Source organism: Muscardinus avellanarius (genome assembly GCF_963383645.1).
Source record: "Muscardinus avellanarius genome assembly, chromosome: 17".
NCBI lineage: Eukaryota > Metazoa > Chordata > Mammalia > Rodentia > Gliridae > Muscardinus > Muscardinus avellanarius.
Window position 1 is genome coordinate 54,779,399 of NC_137803.1, and position 19,399 is coordinate 54,798,797.

General features: G+C 56.6%; 2 protein-coding genes across 2 annotated transcripts in view; one reads left to right on the plus strand and one right to left on the minus strand.

Annotated features, from left to right (window-relative positions):
* LPIN2 (lipin 2) overlaps window positions 1–4,195 on the plus strand; it is a gene marked incomplete at both ends in the record, with an annotated part of 66,674 nt that extends 62,479 nt beyond the window's left edge. Inside the window, 6 exons of the mRNA XM_080714309.1 lie at window positions 197–345; window positions 1,060–1,146; window positions 2,678–2,830; window positions 3,207–3,321; window positions 3,749–3,852; window positions 4,051–4,195. Of these exons, the coding sequence (XP_080570435.1) occupies window positions 197–345; window positions 1,060–1,146; window positions 2,678–2,830; window positions 3,207–3,321; window positions 3,749–3,852; window positions 4,051–4,195 (753 nt within the window). The remainder of the gene's footprint in view (window positions 1–196; window positions 346–1,059; window positions 1,147–2,677; window positions 2,831–3,206; window positions 3,322–3,748; window positions 3,853–4,050) is intronic.
* Window positions 4,196–10,639: 6,444 nt separating this feature from the next.
* Window positions 10,640–19,399, minus strand: part of EMILIN2 (elastin microfibril interfacer 2) — a gene marked incomplete at both ends in the record, with an annotated part of 45,006 nt that continues 36,246 nt past the window's right edge. The window contains 4 exons of the mRNA XM_080714419.1: window positions 10,640–10,977; window positions 11,483–11,611; window positions 12,260–12,292; window positions 13,936–14,325. Of these exons, the coding sequence (XP_080570545.1) occupies window positions 10,640–10,977; window positions 11,483–11,611; window positions 12,260–12,292; window positions 13,936–14,325 (890 nt within the window). The remainder of the gene's footprint in view (window positions 10,978–11,482; window positions 11,612–12,259; window positions 12,293–13,935; window positions 14,326–19,399) is intronic.

Below are 19,399 nucleotides of genomic sequence, written 5' to 3' on the forward strand. Positions count from 1 at the left end.
TTTAACAGTCTCACTGAGTTGTGGGGCATCGCTAAGTTGCTGAGTCTAGCTTTGAACCGCGATGCTCCTGTCTCAGCCTCCCAAGTACTGAGATTACAGGCGTGTGTCACCACGCCCAGCTTGTTTTGTAAATTTTGAAACTTTGTTTTAAACTGCGTGTTTTCTGCTGATTTCTTTATTCTGCTTTTTATAAAAGGCAAAACTGAAACTCCATGACGGCCCCAACGACGTTGTATTCAGCATCACAACCCAGTACCAAGGCACCTGCCGCTGCGCGGGGACCATCTACCTGTGGAACTGGGACGACAAGGTCGTCATCTCCGACATCGATGGAACGATAACCAAGTAAGCTGGCGGGGCAGCCCGTGCCTCCCTCCGGGCAGCTAGTGTGCATGGCGCCTCGCCGGGCACCTGGCCCTAGCCACTGCGGGGAGGCCAGGATACCTGCGTGTGTCTCACACAGCTGCTTTACGGATGAAGGAGATGGGTGGAATCGCACGAGTGGAGCATCAAAAAATACTTTGGGGCCGGGTGTGGTGTCACACGATTGTAATCCCAGTACTTGGGAGGCTGAAACAGGAGGATCACGAGTTCACAGCCAGCCTCAGCTACTTAGTGAGGCCCTCCACGACTTAGTGAAATCCTGTTTCAAAGTAAAAAGGGGGGGCAGGTTGGGAGAGTAGCTCTGAGGTAGAATGGCCCTGGGTTCGATCCCTAGTACCAAAAGAAACCACAGAAATTTCTTTTGGGGAAGATTGAGTTATTTGACCTTCAAATCCAATGTTACAACAACAAAGTTAAGATTAGGGAGGATAAAAAGAGGGTCATGGCCGTAAGTTGTCTCTGAAGACTGATGTCTGGCTCTCGTGTGTCTCCGCTTCCAAAGTGCCTGGGCGAACGATCGGAGGGCTGTGGGCACTGCGCGGCGCTGAGATGAGGCCGCTGGCCGTGCGCCCTGCCCGTCCCCAGGCGCTCGTCAGAAGCTGCTAGCCAGTGACGTGGAGAGTGCTGCCTTCGGATGCCTGACCCTTGACTCTTCTGTTTCTGCCCTCCTCTTAGGTCCGATGCTTTGGGGCAGATTCTCCCACAGCTGGGTAAAGACTGGACTCATCAGGGAATAGCAAAGCTCTACCATTCCATCAACGAGTAGGTGTCCCTTCCTGCGTGTCAGCTCACTAGCGAGCGAGTCTGGCTTTGATCAGGACTACAGGGAAATAAACAGCATGACTCGCCAGTCCCATGGACCGTGGCTGCGGTCACATGTCCCTGCTCTGTCGCCAGCATGGCGCGTGAGCGCATGCCTGGTGTCATCGCCTCAGCTGCTGCTCACCTGGGCCCGCATTGTCATCACTATAATTAATTTCTTAGCTAGAATTTAACAAGAGAGCTTGACTATCATATTTTACCTACTTACTGGCATTTTTTAAATTTTTTATTTATTTTCTTATTTATTTATTTATTTATTGCAGTACTGGGGATAGAACTCAGGGGCATTCCACCTTCGAGCCCCATGTGCAGCCCTATTTTTTATTTCTTATTTTGGAACAGGGTCTCACTAAGTAGCTGAGGCTGGCTACAACCTGCAGTTCTCCTCTCAGAGGAGGATTGTACTGCTATTACAGTGGTGCCAACCACACCCGGCTTTACTGGGGATTCGTAATTCTGTTTCTTTGGCCGTAGTGCAGCATGCACGGAGAGCAGTCACCCCAGGGAGCTCTCCTGGTCTGCTTGTGGGAAAAACCTAGCATGGCTTTCGTGGACCCTAGCACAGGGGATTGAATTGATGGGAACATGTTGAGCATCTTCAGCAATACTTGAGATTGTCGCAATTGAAAAATTACGGATGTGTCAGCTACTCAGTATAGTTTTGCTTCTTGTCCATGCCAGGTGTGGTGGCGCACTTTTGTAGTCCCAGTTCTTGGGAGGCTGAGACAGGAGGGTTGCAGATTCTCAGCCAGCCTCAGCTACGTAGTGAGGCCCTCTTCAACTTAGACCATGTTTCAGAATAAAGAATAAAAAACAGGGTTGGGGGGTGGCTCAGAGGTAGAATGTTCCTAGGTTCCATCCCCAGTACCACCAAAAAAATGAATAAAAAAATGTTTTGCATCCTGTATGTCGTCCTTACCAGCACACTCCCTGTGTGCAGCAGTTACTTTAAAGGTAGTCCAAGCCAGGCGCGGTGGCACACGCTTGTCATCCCAGCATTCAGGAGGCTGAGACAGGATCACGGTTCGCGGACAGCCTCAGCTACTTAGCGAGGCCCTCCGCAACTTAGTGAGGCCCTGTTTCAAATTAAAGAATAAAAAATAGGGCAGGGGGTGTAGCTCAGAGGTAGAATGCCCCTGGGTTCCATCCCCAGACCCGCAAAAAATAAAAAAATATAGTCTAGGGTTTTTGTCTATCTGGTATCTTGCTTTTGTGGACTAGATGTTGTGCATATTCTACTTTTAAATATAGTATAATCCCTGGTTGCATGTACCTCTGTTTTTCCCCATGGAGTTTTCCCTGGAGAGGTAAAATCTTAAATTCTTGTCATTTTCCTGCTGAGTTCATGAATTTGATTTTCACAGGAAATGAGAGGAACTTTATTTGGACCTATTAAAAGAAAAGATATGTGTTTCCTTTTGCCAGAAATCGTGGGCTAAACGGGATGTGTCCGGTTTTGGTTTTGTTCCAGGAATGGCTACAAGTTTCTGTATTGCTCGGCCCGCGCCATCGGCATGGCTGACATGACCCGCGGCTACCTGCACTGGGTCAACGACAAGGGCACCATCCTGCCCCGGGGCCCTCTGATGCTGTCCCCTAGCAGCCTGTTCTCCGCCTTCCACAGGTCTCTGCGCCGGCTGCCTGGGCCTCCCGGGGGGGAGAGGGGGCGGGGGGGGGGACAGGACAGGGCCCTGGGAGGAGCGGGATGGGAACAGACGTCGGGCCTCCCAGGCAGCATCTGCCGCTGGGCTCCTACGCCCTCTTTGTTCTTTGGCTCCCTTAAAGCGCTCTGGCTCATGAGCCTCTGTCAGACATGATAGAGAAGTTTCTCCTTCCCAAACCCCTCCTTTCATGTTCTTTCCAATCAGAAGACCAGAACAGAAGGATACAAAGACCTAAAACTGCGAGGTGGTTGTGAGCACCGAGACTTCTCAGGAGCACACGTCAGGGAAAGCTGCCACTCTGACGTGGTGATTGTGTTTGCATTTCCCCCACCTTAGGGAAGTGATAGAAAAGAAACCAGAGAAGTTCAAGATTGAATGTCTAAACGATATTAAGAACCTGTTCGCCCCATCCAAGCAGCCCTTCTACGCTGCCTTTGGAAACCGTCCAAACGTAAGTGCCTTCCAGACCCAGATCCTGACGGAAGAGCCTGTGCCCTTCAGGGTATGGCCACACCTCAACTCTTAGCCCTCTGTAAGCAGATATGATGTCCGCTTCGCTTAGTGGTTTTCACTTGATTTGTTCCAGACTTCCTTAGCAGTCGGGACGGTGTCACAGGTGGTCCTGTGGGTGAGCATCTAGGCTCGCCTGAAGCTCGGAGGCTCCGGCTTCTCAGCGGCCGAGCCTTTCGCCTCCTGCACACCATGGGGCTTGGCACTGCTCTGTAGCTGGGTTCAGCTAGCGCTCAGTTTGGGTGAAGAAGCGCCCCGGCCAGCACCCTGGGGCCCCCACAGCCGGTCTCCTGCGGGTACTGAGCTTCTGGAGCGGCTCCCGGCCCGCCAGGAAGATTCTCTGATGTCGCCTCCGTTTTCTTCTGCAGGATGTCTATGCTTACACACAAGTTGGAGTTCCAGACTGTAGAATATTCACCGTGAACCCCAAGGGTGAATTGATACAAGAGAGGACCAAAGGAAACAAGTCCTCGTAAGTGCAGCGGGCGCTGCGGGGGTCGCACTTCTCCAGAGTGGCTGCTGTCATGAGCCCTGCCAGCCCAGCTGTGGCAGAGAGAGTCTGGGCCTGGGGTGGGGCTTCGGCCTGTCTCCTCGGGGTGCTCTCCTGAGCAGCCGGCCACAGCCAGCATGCGTGCCTCGCGCAGTGACGGCTGCCTCCCATCCTCTCCAGGTACCACAGGCTGAGCGAGCTCGTGGAGCACGTCTTCCCACTTCTCGATAAGGAGCAGAATTCCGCCTTCCTCTGCCCAGAGTTCAGCTCCTTCTGTTATTGGCGAGACCCGATCCCAGATGTGGACCTGGATGACCTGGCCTGAGGCGGCAGCTGCGGCAGGGCGGGGGAGGCACAGCCCTCGCCTCATGCAGGGGAAGTGGCCACCCCTGTGGATGAAGGCCGCTCTCCAGAGTCGGGATGGGGCCTCTGGAGGGCACTGCTGCCCTCCTCCATCTTCCCGGACACTGCCTGGCACCCGGAAGGAGCGGGGGGCTGGCCCATGTTGAGGCCTGCACGCCAACGGCGCCTTCACCTGCCTCCTGCAGAGCTCTGAGCTGGGCACACCTTCAGTCACGAAGTCAAAAGAAAGAAACAAGCTGAAAAAGAATGGACCAAAACATTACGCAAGTCAAGCGTTAGTGCCCCTGGGCAGTGAGATTGCTTGTCTGTAACCGAGGCTTCCTCCAGAGGCCCAGGGTCCACAGACCGCCATAGGCCCGGGTGGCAACGCTGCCTGAAGCCACCGGTGCACGTCTCTCCTTTGGCTTCCTCTGCTCCCGCGCTGCGTGGGCCAGCTGCCCCTGTACCATTGGGCGGGCCCAGGCCTGTGCGCAGAGCTGGGGAGCGCAGCGCCTGCAAGGGGAGCATCTGGGGAGAAGGCTCACATCTGCTCATCCGTGACACTCCAGGAGCCCGCTCAGTTATCCTACCAAGCCAGAAGGGCAGATCTATATTGAATGTCTGGGTCCATAGTGGAAAGTAGGGTTTAAAACAAAGGAAAAGCACCAAGTCCATCTCAAACACAGGTGGTGGACGCGGGTCCTGGGAGTGCCCCTTTCTCTGCTCTCTGACTGTCACTTGGCCTTTAGGAGTCTTGCTTTGGGATGACATTCTGAAATTCTGTGCTCCAGACTCGTCGGGAAGCCTGGGTATTTGGGATCGCTACCTGTGGAAACCATGCGAGGAGTCTTGCAGCTCCCGTCACCCATGGAGCAGCCAGCCCCTTGGCAGCGCCCCGCCTGCCATCCAGCACCTAGCACCATGTGGCCGGCAGCGCGGAGGCCGTCCTCTGAGCCCGCGGGGACACGGGTGCACTCATGCATTTTCACCAAAACACGCGTGGCGGCTGCGGTTACTGGCCTGACGGATGAGCAGGTGGCTCGGGGAGGGGTGTGTGCTGGCGCCCCCAGCTGGGTGTTGACAGTCACTGCAGTATTGACATCAAGAGCACTGTTAGGAGGCCTGAAATGGCCCCAGGTCGTGGAGGGGGGCAGGTACAGGCCTGATCTCTCGTGATGGTTCTGTTTCCGACTCTTAGGCGCCCCTGCGGTCCGTGGGGACCTTTTCTTGTTTTAGTTTGCTTCACCCAGAATAATGCTGATGTAGATTTGGAGAGACGGGGTGGTTACTTTTCCAAATTGGAGAGCCCAGTTTCCCTGGTTTCAGCCGTTCTTCTAGTGCTGTTGGGTGCAATGCTGTAACCCTTGAACACGGTCCTCAGTGGCCAGGCATGAAGGCGCGTGTGCCCAGAGAAGCCACAGCACAGGCTCCCTCGGCGCCGCCTCCCCTCCACTGGAGGACTGGCTGTGACGTGCGTGTTCATGCTCTGCAGGGCAGGGGATGGCTTGTGTCTCTGTGAAGTCCTGCTCGGTCAGTGAATGAGGGTCTAGCAGAGCAGCCGCGCAGGGCCGTCTGTCCTGGATGCCATCGGTGTGTCCTTTTGACCACCTGGAGGAAGAGTGAGGCACGTAGGTGCTTAGCCTGAGCTTGGTAGGACTTCTTTGCATACGTGCGGTACAGATCATTTAACCTTCTTTAGTCCTTTTTAGGTTGTCCTTCAAGGAGTATTTGACCAGATTGTCTGTTTCTTCTTCTTGACAAGCTCTTCTCTGTGGACACATAGGCCTTCTTAGAGGGTCCGGCCTCGGAGCTGGGCCTCCCACCCTGGACCGAGGGTGCTGGCCCTTCTGGCCCATGTCGGGTAGCCCAGTGCCGCCGCGGGTTGGTCCTGTGGGCACATAGGCTAATGATTGTGAGCCTTTTCCTTGTTTAAAGGAGTCCCTCTTGCTGAAAGTAGATGGTTACTATTGCTGTAGTGTTATGAAAGTATTAAGTTTGTGCTAAAAATCCATTGCCATTGGTACAAATACCACATTCTTTCTGTGAAAGAGAGATGCCCTGAGTGTGTTTGCACACACCCCTCAGCACGGTGAGGTCTCGTGACGGTGACGTCACGGGGACACCGCGGCAGAGGGGCCTCTGAGTCATCCTGCCGCCCGCTCTTTAGCGACCGGCGTCTGCTTTGGTGTCGCGTGTCATGGAAGTTGATGCCTGCTCTCGGCTCTGCGAGGTGCGCTGTGAACTGAGCGTGCGGCTCTGCCATGATCAGCGCTGTGTTCCTCTGTGTTGAAACACATCTGCATAGTTTTCATAGTTGGAAAAAGAAAAACCTGCTCATGTGATGTCCTAAAACAAAAGCTGCTAACAATCGCGGGGGAATAACTGTGGGGTGAGGCTGGCCGAGCGCTGGAACCCGCGCCAGCCCCGAGCAGCCCTGGCACGGGCCGGCGGGCCTCCTCGCTGCCCTCGAGGGGTGAGGCCTCTGTGAGGGGAAACGGTTGGGGAGACGAAAGCACTTTCTCTTTTTGCAAGTTAGTGAAAACATTCATCCAGGGACTTTTATCTTTTTAAGTATCATATTTACTCTGCAAAGCCTTATTTTCCCATGTTTCAGAGCATGCTGGATTTTATTTAAAAGTGGTAAAAATAAGTGCTCTTTCAGGTAAAAACAACTTTTTTCTGGTTTGGTTTGACGGCAAGAAAGGGAAAGGAAAGTTTTCTCTTTTAATTTAATAATTACACTCAGTTGATAATGAAGTATTTGATTATTAGACAGCAATATCACTAATAAGTTTTAAGTTGTTAGAAATTAATTGTAAACATCAGTGCAGTACTCTTTAGTTATGGTAAGGACATCTTAAGACGAATGGCTTATATTTTGGTGCAGTGTTTGATGTTCAAAATAAAATGTTACAACAATAAGTAAACATAAACTAAGTGCATTTGGCTCTTTCCTTCCGGGGACATTTAAACCGTTTTCTCTATACTCTTGCCAGACATTGATAGTTTTCATAAATTAGCACTCTGGTCTCTGCTGGCGTATTTGTCTATAGGAGGGACCGCTTCTTGTGCTTATTTTTCAAACCTGATTCCAGAAGCGAAGCTGTGCCCACAGGAGTTACCCTCTCACTTCTAGGCTCTGCCAGGACGATTCACTCCTGTACACATCGCTGCTCGCGGCCTGGCTGGCGGCTCCCTCAGGGTCCCCTAGGAGCCCAGCTCGGAGCCCTCAGCGCCACCCTTCAGGAAGCCCTTCCTCGGGTGTGCATGTGCACCCCGTCCTGTGTTCTCCTCGGGTCAGCAGACTCAAAGTGATCTTTGGTCAAAAAACACACCCACGGATTGAATGGTGTCTTCCTGGGCTCTGTGGCTCACACCCGTAATCCCAGTGTATGGGAGGCTGGGTCAGGATTGCAGGTTCGAGACAACCTCAGCAACTTAGCAAGACCCTGTTTCAAAAGAAAAAGGGGCTAAGGTGTAGCCTGAAGGTAAAGCGCCCTGGATTCAGTCCCCAGTACCAAAGGTAAATAAATGCTGCCTTTGTCTTAGGCTCGCTGGGCAGTGTGTGCTCCGCGCTAGGTTTCAAGCCCGTCCGTGAGAGCTCTCAAGCAAGGAAACTGCCTTCCAGGCCGCTTCACCACAGTGAGAAGGGGACACAGGAGCCACGGATCTTTGGGGTGCTCCCTGGGACTGAAAAGGTCGAGCTAGATAGCGAGCTTGGTTATCAAGACAACAGTGCACCCTGTGGGTCGGAGGGCCTGAGCAAGGGCGGCCTCTATCCCTGAGCTGGACGGCCACGGCTCTCGTGTCCTCCCTCTCTCCTTCCCGTCTGTAGGATGGTATAAGGACATGTGCATGTATGTTTAGACCTCGTGGAGGAGGATATGGACAAATCCATGTTTAAAATCTGCAGGCATGCCGGGCGTGGTGGCGCACGCTTGTAATCCCCGCACTTGGGAGGCAGAGACAGGAGGATCGCGCAGGTTCGAAGCTAGCCGCGCGCGCTGGCTTAGGAGACCCTGTTTCCAAATAAAAATGTAAAAATAGGTCTGGGAGTGTAGCCCGGAGATAGAAGGGCTTCCAGGAACCCCAGTACCACCAAATAAATTAAAAAAAAAAAATCTGCAGGCATGAAGGCGATGGTGGTGCACGCTTGTAATCCCAGCATTCAGGAGGCTGAGACCAGAGGATCACGGTTCACAGGCAGCCTCAGCTATTTAGTGAGGCCCTGTTTCAAAATAAAGAATGAAAAACATAGGGCAGGGGGTGTAGCTCAGAGGTTGAATGCCCCTGGGTTCCAACCCCAGACCCACAATTTAAAAAAAAAATCTCCAGGCATGGACTTGGGTATGTCTAACCACAAGTACTAAACGTTTTCTTTCAAGCTGCAAATAATTTGTTGAAAGAATCTGAAAGGAGTCATTGGGAAAGATGATCTGGAAAGGATTTCAAATGCAGCTTGCATTGATTTATGTTTTTATTGTGGGTATTATTTTTTGTTATTTTTTATAACAAATCAAGCTACACCCCCAGCCCAGTTTTACTTTTTATTTGGAAACAGGGTCTCACTAGGTTGCTGAGAGGCTCACTACTTGCTGAGGCTGTCCTCACACCTGCAGTCCTCCTGGTCTCAGCCTCCCAGGTACCAGGATTTCAGGCCTCGACACCACACTTGGCTGTATCGACCTCCTCAGGGGCTGTGCTGGGTGCCCCCAGCCCGCCTGTCTTTGAGCACAGCAGACCCTGTTGTTGGGCATTGTTTTCTGTGTTTATGAAGATGTTTAAGAAGACCTCTCACCCCTTTTATCTTGACGGTCACGCGGCTCCTGCTAGAATCGGCTTACTGTTTGCCTGGACCATAGATGCACCTGCTCTGATCTGAGCGCTGAGGCTGAGCTGCACTGGTGCTGGTGAGCCGTGGGGGCGATGCCCGCCGCCGCCTGCCTGGTCCCTGCACTGGCGCTGGTGAGCCGTGGGGGCGATGCCCACTGCCGCCTGCCTGGTCCCTGCCTCTACCACGGAGCATTTGTGTCCAGTCATGAGAGGAGTGTGAGGGAAGAGGGCGAGCGCGTGCGTGTGCCAGCTGGGTTTCCCTGCCTTCTTTTCCCTGGACCTTTCTAGGATAGCCAAGAGCCCTGGTGGCTCCCTTTGCCAGTGGCCAAAACGGGGTGAGTGGCGTCCGCCCCACCAGAGGCCCCACTTGGGTCCTTGCTCGCTTCTCCCAGCTGGCCTGAGGGTGAGACGCGAGGCTCCGTGTAGCGTGAAGGCGCATCTGCTGGCGAGGGCGGCCAGAGCTGCCCTCCACCTGCACCCCCCGGGGCACTTGCCTTCCCCTGGCTGCCTGGGAGGCTGAGGTGGCCTGCAGGGCCCCGGGCTGTGGGGGACAACTGCTGCGCCCCCGCCCAGAGCCAGGCGTGCTCCCGGGAGGGGCCTGCCTTCCCATGACCTCAGCTCCCCGCCAGCCATCAGTTTGGTGTTGGGCCTGTTGCTTAGGAACAAGAGCTCGAGAGGGGCCTGCCAGGGAGCTGTGCCAGGAGTCACCTCCTTAGTCCATTAGCCTGGGACCAAATGTGCTAAGAGATGAGTTTCCGGCCTCCCCCGGAGGAGCCCCTTCACTGTGGGGTCACGGGGGACCCTGACCTCAAGCACATCTGGTCTGTCTGGAAGCCAAAAACAAACCCAAGCACACTGTGGGTGCCGATGGGGTCACAGTTGTTTTATAGCTGAGATGAATTTATGCGAGATTACTCTCTACAGCCATTAAAAAAGAATAGCTGCCTTTCCACAGCTTGCTTTTAGCTAAGACCCCCCATCCATCAGACGCCAGACTTAGAGAAGTGACCTGAAATGGTTTTACGTCTTTATTGACACTCCCCATCTTTGCACTTGACTTGTACATGTCATTTAAGGAGCCCAACAAGCTTCATAAACGGCCTGGCATGTCACCGTCCGCGGCAGGCGGAGGGTGAGCAGGGAGGAGGCCCAGGCCGCAGTGAGGACCATGAGGAGGGAGCCGGGCCACGTGGGCATTTCAGTGTTTAAACTTCTGTGTGCAGCAGAGACAGTGACGCCGGCTGGGGCCGCTCCAACGCAGAGCAGCCGAGGTGGCCTAGCCCTGCGGGGAGCAGCCAGAGCCTCCACAGGTGGCCCGCACTAGGTCCCCCAGGAACGTGGGAGTGGAGCTGAGGCTGGGGAGAGGATCCAGCTTCCAGGCACCGGGGCTTCTCAAGGCTTCCAGCTGTGCAGTCAGAGTGCACGCAGAAGCTGGCCCTGCTCACCGTCCGCCTGGAAACCACAGGCATAAGGCCTTTGTCCCAGGCAGGCAGAGGGGTGCGCGCAGAAAACCCCAGCTCGGTGCTCCAGGTACATACATAAACAATATATTAAAACTTCGAAGTCTTTACACTCTTCCCTGGCCCCCGCCACCCTAGAGGTGGGAAAGGAAGGGGTATAAGAAAACCCCACTGAAGGTGGAGTACATTTCGTCAAAGTCCGTGTGAGCCAGCTTGCCCCCCGTCACCACCACGTTGACCCCGTCTCCCGCCTTCAGCTGCACGATGAGGTGGAAGGCCCCCGGGCCCCCACACGTGTGCACGGCCCCCGGGGGCCGGTGGTACTCCAGGAATTCTCTCTTGTACCCGGCGGTGTGCAGCTGGGCCACGCTGGCATTGGAGACAGACAGGACGGCCTCCACGTACGCGTCTCGCTCGGGGGTGAGGGTGGCAGTGATCAGGTAGCGCCCGTCGTACGGAGCCGTGAAGACGCCTGAGAGGAAGGGCACGTGAGCGCACGGGACCAGCCCCAAGTTAACCTGGACACAGGGCCGCCCCACACAGCGCTCCCAGCTGTGGGAGACCAGGGCAGCTGGCCACCCGGCCCTGGAGGGAAGGCCAGCGTGGGGAGGGCGCCAAGGGCCAGGTGCAGCCCCTTCTGGGGCATCGCAACCCCTTTTGTGGCTCTAGAGGGAGCCTGTGCCCCTGACACCCTGGAATACTGGCGAAGGGGGTGCGTGGTGGCCACTAGAGGTCAGCGGTGAGGGAGGTGGCCAGGGCGGGATAGGCCCAGCTGGCAGAGCTGCTTTAACAATCGTAACAACGGACAGCCCTTCGCCATGGAGCCTCCCTTCAGTGCGAGGCGCATTGCGCTGACCTCATGGCTAGAAAATGCAGCAGCACACGCGCACACCCTGGGAAAGGAACCCAGGCCTGGGCCAGTGGCGCCCGGTTTCTCCAGCGGAGCTCCCCACCCCACCAGCCCCAAATGCACTCACCGGTCTGGGGGTTATAAACATCCCCGTCGTTTACCAGCACCTTGTTGAAGAGGACGACGCCCCCGTCACTGGGGAACGGCTTCTGCGTGAGCCCAGCAGAGAAAGACACCGCAGAGGGCAGCGGGGGCCCTGGGACAGAGAGAGGGTGTCAGCGTGCTGGTGCCTGGGCCAGGGGCTCCCATCCTCTGGCGCAGGGACAGCCGTCAGGGCCCGGAAATAGGTCCATTTTATTTCACACGAAAACCTAGTTTTGGGCAAAGCCCCAGTGCACAAACCACGCCTCACACCTAACTGCCAGAAGGTTCCCCCATCTGATATCAGCAGCAGGCCGGGTGAGGATGTGCACAAGGGTCTGGGGGAGAGAGGGGGTGGCAGTGGACGGCATGCATGTGTGTGTGCACATGTGAGGAAGACCGAGGTTGTACATGCGTGTGACAAACTGCTGGCACGCCGGGGTGGGGGGCCGGGCAGGCGCTGGATGTGCAGGCCACTCGGAGAGGCTGCTTTCCTGAAGAGCCAGTGGAGCCCAGACCCACAGGAAGCTCCTCGGGACTACCCAGGGCGCAGGCCCACCCAGTGGTCGCCCTGGGAGCCGAGCTGGGATGGTGTCAGAGGGAAGGCCTGAGCCTGGGCTGCCGCAGCCTCTCTGGAGGGCCCAGTCCACACACACAGGACGGGCCCCACAACACACTCGTTCCACAGCCTGTAGCAGGGCGCACGAGCAGGGAGGAAGCCACCCGGGAGAACCGTACTCCCCTGCTCTCCAGGCAGACATACCTGGAGAGGCTACAGGAGGCGGCCTGGGGTATCCTGAAAAACAAGGCAATGCAGAGTCAAGATCCGAGGCCGCCCCTTCCCCGGGGCCCCCTCCGCCCTCTCTGGACAGGCCCAAGTCCCCATTACCAAAGAAATAGCGAGGACACCGAGAGTCACCTTCCCAGAAATGGAAGGGCGTGTGCTTTCCTGCTTCCTGTCTTGCCCCCTCGCCAGCCCGCTATCCCTGGGCAGCCTAGAGGGCACCGTCAAGGACCAGTGGCCACAGGAATACAAAGAAAGCTCGGGTGCTGGGGCAGAGCCAGGCCAGGGGCTGCCACAGCCTGAGCCAGGCTCGCCAGTGCCAACTCGCATTCACCCCCTGGGGCAGTGTCTGTCCATGCTGAGGTCAGGTATAGAATGTCCCTGAAGAGCTCGAGGTTGATACAGTTAAGCCATGAGGGTCACAGTCTCATCAGCAGATACCTATTGTGATGGGTTTGGTGGCCCAGGTGGTAATTTAGGCGGGGGTCGTAGCTGGAGAAGGGGCTCGGGGTATGGAGATGGCTTGTGTCTTTGAATCCCCGGCCTGCTGGCACTCTCTGCTGCCAGCCTTTGAGAAGTAAATGAGGAGCAGAGCCCAGGCCTCCCTCTCTCTGCCTCCACCGCCATGCCCTGGCTCTACAGCCTGGCCTAACACGGAATGCACCTGAAATCTCCAAGACACTGAGCAAATCAATCTTCCCCTAAGTTGTGTGGTCGAGTCTTTTGGATTACAGCAGTGAGGATGTTTACAGAGACAGTCACAAACGGCCTGCAGCTGGACCCAAGGAAGCGTTTGTGGACAGGGAGAGCGGGGCCGATACCTGCGGCAACTGACAAGTGAGCAAATAAGCATCGGTGGTGGGACAGGGGACGGGGCAGCTGTGGCTGCTGCGGCTCGGGAGACTGAGGAGGCAGGAACAGTGTCCCTCATGCCAGCCTCACGGGTCATGGGTGCCTGGCTGCTGCTGGGAGGGACCCCCAGCCCTGACGGGGCCACGCCCCCTGGAGAAGCCCCATGACCCCACCCCAGCAAGGTCACCTGTTTGCAGGCTATGGTCTCAGTTTCCCCGTCTGTAAAACAGGGTGGCTATCTGCTCCTGGTACTGGGGAGGGCTCCAGGAGATGGAGGCTGGCTCCCTCTTCTCCCTCCGGTCTTTTCTCTGACTCCACTGGCACCATGGTCGCCAGCACAGCGATGGCGCGGACACAGCCCAGCTGGAGCGCCCCCTGCCCCGCACCCAGCCAGGTGCGTCTCTGTCACATCCTCGCCTGGCGTCCCGGGGGCTGAGTCTTGGGACACTCGCTGCGGGGCCTCCTGTCTGGCCACCTTCTGCCTCCCAAGACCCTTCCTGCTGGGAAGCCCAGGAGGTACCCACGAGGAGGGCACAGGAATTTGGACCTTCGAGGCCACTGCATTTCTACATATGATTTTCTTTGTTGTCCTTGAGGAGCCCCAGCCTTCATGTGTATGTTTACAAGAGAGAAAGAGACAGAGACAGAGGAAGGGAAGCATAAGTTGCTCCTTAGCACCCTCGGAAGCTACTTTTCTAAACTTGGGTCCCAGCGGTGAGACCCTAGGCCCACAGACCCTACAGCGCCCCACCCCAGGCTCAGGCAGTCTACCCTGCCCCATGAACCCTGCCCGCCGCGGGTACCTGGTGCTCCTGCGTAGCCTTCAGCGCTGGGGATGGCCCCCTGCCCAGTCTGGCCGTCTACCCCCCGGGGCAGGCCTCTCCCAGACACGCCCATCCTCCCTGGAGGCCCGGCCTCTCCCGTCTCCATGATGACCCCGTTGGACCCAGGCAGGAAGGGCAGCCCCGTCCAGCCAGGCAGCAGTGGCGGGGGCAGTGGCTCTTCTGGGGGCCACAGCTTCGAGGGTTTCTGGGGCAGCACTGGCCGCTGGCCCTCGTGTGGCCGTCGCACAGGGTCCTCTGGTAGCCGGGAGGTGGGCTGGGGAGGCTCGGTGGGGGCCTCCTCGGTGGAGGGCGTGGTGGGCACCTGCGGGGCCTTCTGGGCTGGGGGCTGGGGTGCTTCCGAGGGCTCCGCTGGAAGGTAAAAAGCCCACAGGGTTAGAGTCAGCAAGGCTACAGCTGGTCACAGGTCCCTCTGAGGCTGTCAAGGGAGCTCGTGTGCTGTCTGGGGCCCAGGGGCACCCACCCGGCTGGGGCACTGCACCGCAGCTTGAAGCAGCCACGGTCCAGCCATACTCGAGCCCCCGGGCAGCCGGGAGCTGGGCCCAGGCCAGGAGGATTTCAGCCTCTGCCGCGCAGATGCCCACGGCCTGCAGCACAGCAGCCCAGCGCGTGCACGGATGCGTCCGCAGTCACTGAACAGGACCACGTCCGGCGACGCTCTAAAACAAGCTCGTGTTAAGCTGACTGCTGGAGTTCGCGCATCTGAACATCTGGGCCACGCAACCTCCACGCGTCGGGCCACGGCCGCCCCAGCCGGTGACCAGGCCGGCGCAGGGGGTCAGGCTGCAGCAGGCGTGCACCTCAGAGGCCCGCGGGCATCGCGCCTGTCTGGGTCCAGCGGGGGAGCCTGCCACTCTGCGAGCGGAGCTTCCCCTCGGCATTCTCTGCCTCTTTGAGATAGATGGCCACCGTGACTCACTCGGCTAGAAAGTGCCACCCGTTCCCCTTCCCAGGACCTTCCTGGAACTGGCCTCCAGGAAGCCCTTCCTGAGCACCATCTAAAAATAACCAGGCCCCCCGCAGGGGTGACCCGCGCTTGCAATCCCAGCCTTCAGGAGGCTGAGACAGGAGGATCGCGGTTCACAGACAGCCTCAGCTACTACTTAGGCCCTCTGCAACTCAGCGAGACCCTGTTTGAAAATAAAGAATAAAAAATAGGGCTGGGGGTGTAGCTCGGAGGTAGAATACCCCTGGGTTCCATCCCAGTATCACAAAAATAACAATAATAATAATAATGAAAGAAAAGTAAAGCCGGGCGTGGTGGCGCACGCTTGTAATCCCAGCGCTTGGGAGGCTGAGACAGGAGGATTTCATGGGTTCGAAGCCAGCCTCCGCTACTTAGGCTCTCAGCAACTTAGTGAGACCCTGTTTCCAAATAAAATATAAAATAGGTCTAGGAGTAGAGCCTGGAGGTAGAAAAGCCCCTGGGTTCACCCCCAGTACCACAAAAATAAATAAATAAATAACCAGGCCCTTTATAAAATAAACTATTTATTAAAATAACACTTATTGCTGGGTGTGGTGGGCCACACTTGTAATCTCAGCATTTGGGAGGCTGAGACAGGAGGATCATGGCTCACAGGCAGCCTCAGCTACTTAGTGAGGCCCTTTGCAACTGAGACCCGGTTTCAAAAATAAAAAATTAAAAATAGGGCTGGGGGTGTAGCTAGGAGATAGAATGCCCCTGAGCTCCATCCCCAGTACCGCTTTTGCAGTGCACCCCCAGCCCTATTTTTTATTCTTTATTCCTCAGCCGTGGTCAGTGGCCTCCCTGAAGGAGGGGCTCTGTGCCTTTGTTTTGGGGATACATGCCCCCCTAAAACAGCCTCTTCCCACACCCATCCCTGAAGCCTCAGTTCGAATCCACCTCCTCCAGAAGCCCTCCCGTCCTCCTCTTCCCGGCAGGGCCTGCGAGAACTTGCTTCTGAACCCGAAGCAGCCGGGCCCCCCGGGGCTCTTCATGTTTGCGTATGTTTCTCCCCTGGCTGGACGGCGGGTCCATGGCAGAATCATCCTTCTTCCCCGGGGCACTGGGCAGTCAGTGCTTGGTGAATGGACGGGGCACCGGGTTTGCGGGGACCGGCTGCCATTTGGGGTCCTCCGGGGCAGGCGCGGCACACACGTGCCCGCAGGGCAGCGGCAGCCCTTTTTATATCCCTGGCTCTCTCAACACCGAGGCTATCGTCACGCTAAGTAGAAGGCAAAGAATGATCTAAGACGGGTTGGGCCTGAACCCCGCGACTGCTCTCCTGGGACTCGATCCGCACAGAGCCAAAGGCTCCGAGAATGGGCACGAGGCGCGTAGCCACACACAGCAAAGACGGGAAAGCCGCCAGGCGTGCGGGTGCGCTCTGTGCTGGGGAGGCTGAGGCAGGAGGATCACGGGTTCGAGGCCAGCCTCAGCAACTGAGTGAGGCCCAGAGCAACTGATTGAGGCTGTTTCAAAATAAAAAATAAAATAGATCTGGGGGTATAACTTGGAGGTGGAATGACCCTGAGTTCAACCCACAGGACTCAAAAAAGCAAAGAAAACTGCATTTGATCCAGATCGTGGCCCCAGCCTGGGCCTCCCCAGCGTCACGGGGTGCTCCGACACCAGCGCTCACTACCAAGTCCAGCCGGGGCCGGGCGGCTCGCTGCCCGTCCTGGAAGCGAACGCCCGCTTTCTGAACACATGTTTCCAATTTAAAGACCAGCCAGCTGAACTGAGTTCTTGGTGAGCGCCAGGGCGGCTCCCTGGGGGGTTGATGCCCGCGGAGCGCGGTGAGGAGCAGACGCGCTGCCCGGGCTCCCAGCCCAGCCGCAGACAGGTGGCCACGGGCGGCGGGGCAGGGCCCGGCCTCCCGCAGAGGGACCCGCCGCCCCAGGTATGAAACTCTTTCTCCTTAAAGCTCTTTCCAAAAGCCAATTCCAACCACTAAAACAGGGCTTTCCTCGGAAAATCCCCAATAAACCACAGGTTGGCGAGCTAAGGACGCGTGCCTTCGAGCTGAGCTCACGGCCTCCCTGGGCCCCTCCCGGGCCAGGGACCAGCTCCCAGCCCAGCGATGGCGGCGCTGGCCCCCCTGGCGTCCAGTCACAGAACAAGGGGCGGGGAAAGGCTGCCTTCGTTGTGAGGATGTGTGTCGGAGGCCTGGCTGTGGGAATCCACCAGAACCTCCCAGTTTATCAGCCTTGCGGGGTGTGGTGGCACACGCCTGTACTTGGGAGGCTGGGACAGGAGGATGGCAGGTCTGAGGCCAGCCTCAGCAGCCCATTTCTCAATCTTACCCTCATAACAAGCTAAGCCCTGCCGCATCCTCCTGCAGCTGGCCAGAACGCAGTCCACGCGGTGCCCCCTGCTGACCGCAAACGCCCCAAACGTGGAGCAGAGTCAGCGCTGGAGGCAGAACCCGACCCGACCTCCCAGGCATCGGAGGGTGCACCGCCGATCAGACACAGAAACTGTTGGAGCTTAAAGACGCTGATCAGACATGAAGCAGAGAGGGGGGGGGGAAGTCCACCAAAAGGCTGAGCGGGGCACGCTGGGTGGTGGGGAGGAGACGCAGATGACAGGAAAGCACAGAGCCGCCACCTGCTCGTCCGCCGTCCAGAGAAGGGGGCTCTGGGCTGGAGGGGCTGCAGCTGCGCTGAGGGGCTTCTTTATTTTATTTATTTTTGCGGTACTGGGGATGAAACAGCTACACGCCTAGCCCTGCTTTTTATTCTTTATTTTGAAACAGGGTCTCACCGACTTTTGCAGAGGGCCTCACTACGTAGCTGCGGCGTCTGTGAACCGCGAGCCTCCTGTCTCAGCCTCCCGAGTGCTGGGATTACAAGCGTGCGCCACCACGCCCGGCTTTTTTTTTTAAGAGTCTTACTAAGTTCTAAGGGCCTTGCTAAACTGCTGAGGCTGGCCTCCTGTCTCAGCCTCCCAAGTGGTGGAATTACAGGTGTGCACCACCATGAACGACTGATTCTAAAATTTATATGGGAAGCCGGGCGTGGTGGTGCACGCTTGTGATCCCCGCGCTGGGGAGGCTGAGACGGGAGGATCGCGCGGGTTCGAAGCCAGCCTCAGCTACTGAGTGAGGCTCTCGGCAACTTAGTGAGACCCTGTTTCCAAATAAATATAAAATAGGGCTGGGAGTATAGCCCGGAGGTAGAAAGCCCCTGGGTTCCACCCCCAGTACCACCAAAAAATAAAAAATAAATGGATATGGATAAGCCACAGGAAGAGAGACGACCAGCACCCCATAAAAATAAAAAATCAAAATAATAAAAAAAAATACTGGAACAGAGCAGAGTCAGAGTGCGGGGTCAGAGCTATCTTCTGTCCTCTCTCCCTTGCCCTCGTTTCTGGGCACCCTTGCCCTGGCTCGGGTCCCGCCTGCTGCCTGAGGGGCCTTCCTTCCACTTTCAGACACAGTTGGAGTGTGGGTCTTTTGTTTTGTTTGGGATATTTATATGAACCCATATATACATATATTCATAAATAAATATAGGACTGGACAGGGGTGTTGTGCCTCCAGTACTTAATCGTTTTATTTTGTTGGAAGCAGGGTCTAAGTTGCCGAGGCTGGCCTCAGACCTCCCATCCTCCTGTCCCAGCCTCCCAAGTACTGGGATTACAAGCATGCGCCACCACACCTGGCTTACAGCTTTATTTTCATTACAAATTTGATTACAAATTCCTGGGGCTCCCCTCAGCCCTGCTATGAGCCAGGAGACGCTCATCGTAAGGACCCCCAGGGGCTCTGCACGCCGCCGTGAGGATGCCTGAGTCTAGAACACCCGCCACACACTCAGATGCACGGCGGCTGCTCACCCAGCCGGGGCCTTCCACGAAATGCCCGGGCACAGCGTGTGGGCTTTCCGGCCTGCAGGAGGCGGCACGACGCAGCTCCCGCAGCCTCCGCGGGGTCTAAAACCTCCCGTATCTGGAAGGCCCCGAGCCCAGCCCCGGGCCCAGCCCACTGCGAGCTCCGGCCACGGCCTCTCCAGGCTGGCGGCTGCCACTCGGCCCAGCCAGACTTCACGGTCCGATGGTCATTTTGACTGTCTGCACTTTTCCACTCCTACAGCTTAACTTAGGCAACTTGATAAAAATAGGGTTCTTAAGCCAGGCGTGGTGGCGCACGCTTGTCATCCCGGTACTTGAGAGAGACAGGATCACAGACTGCAGCCAGCCTCGGCTACTTAGTGAGGCCCTGTTTCAAAATAAAGAATAAAAAATAGGACTAGAGATATAGCTCGGAGGTAAAATGCCCCTGGGTTCCATCCCCAGTCACACAAAATAAAAAATAGGAGTCTTAAGTCTCTACTACCCCGAAAAGAAATGCAATAAAAAGAACTCAAGTAAGAGGAAGAACTGCCTGGAAACGTGGTCAGGACGGAAGGAAAGGGAAGCCGGGCCGGGGTCCCCGGGAAGTTGAGCCGCCGCCCT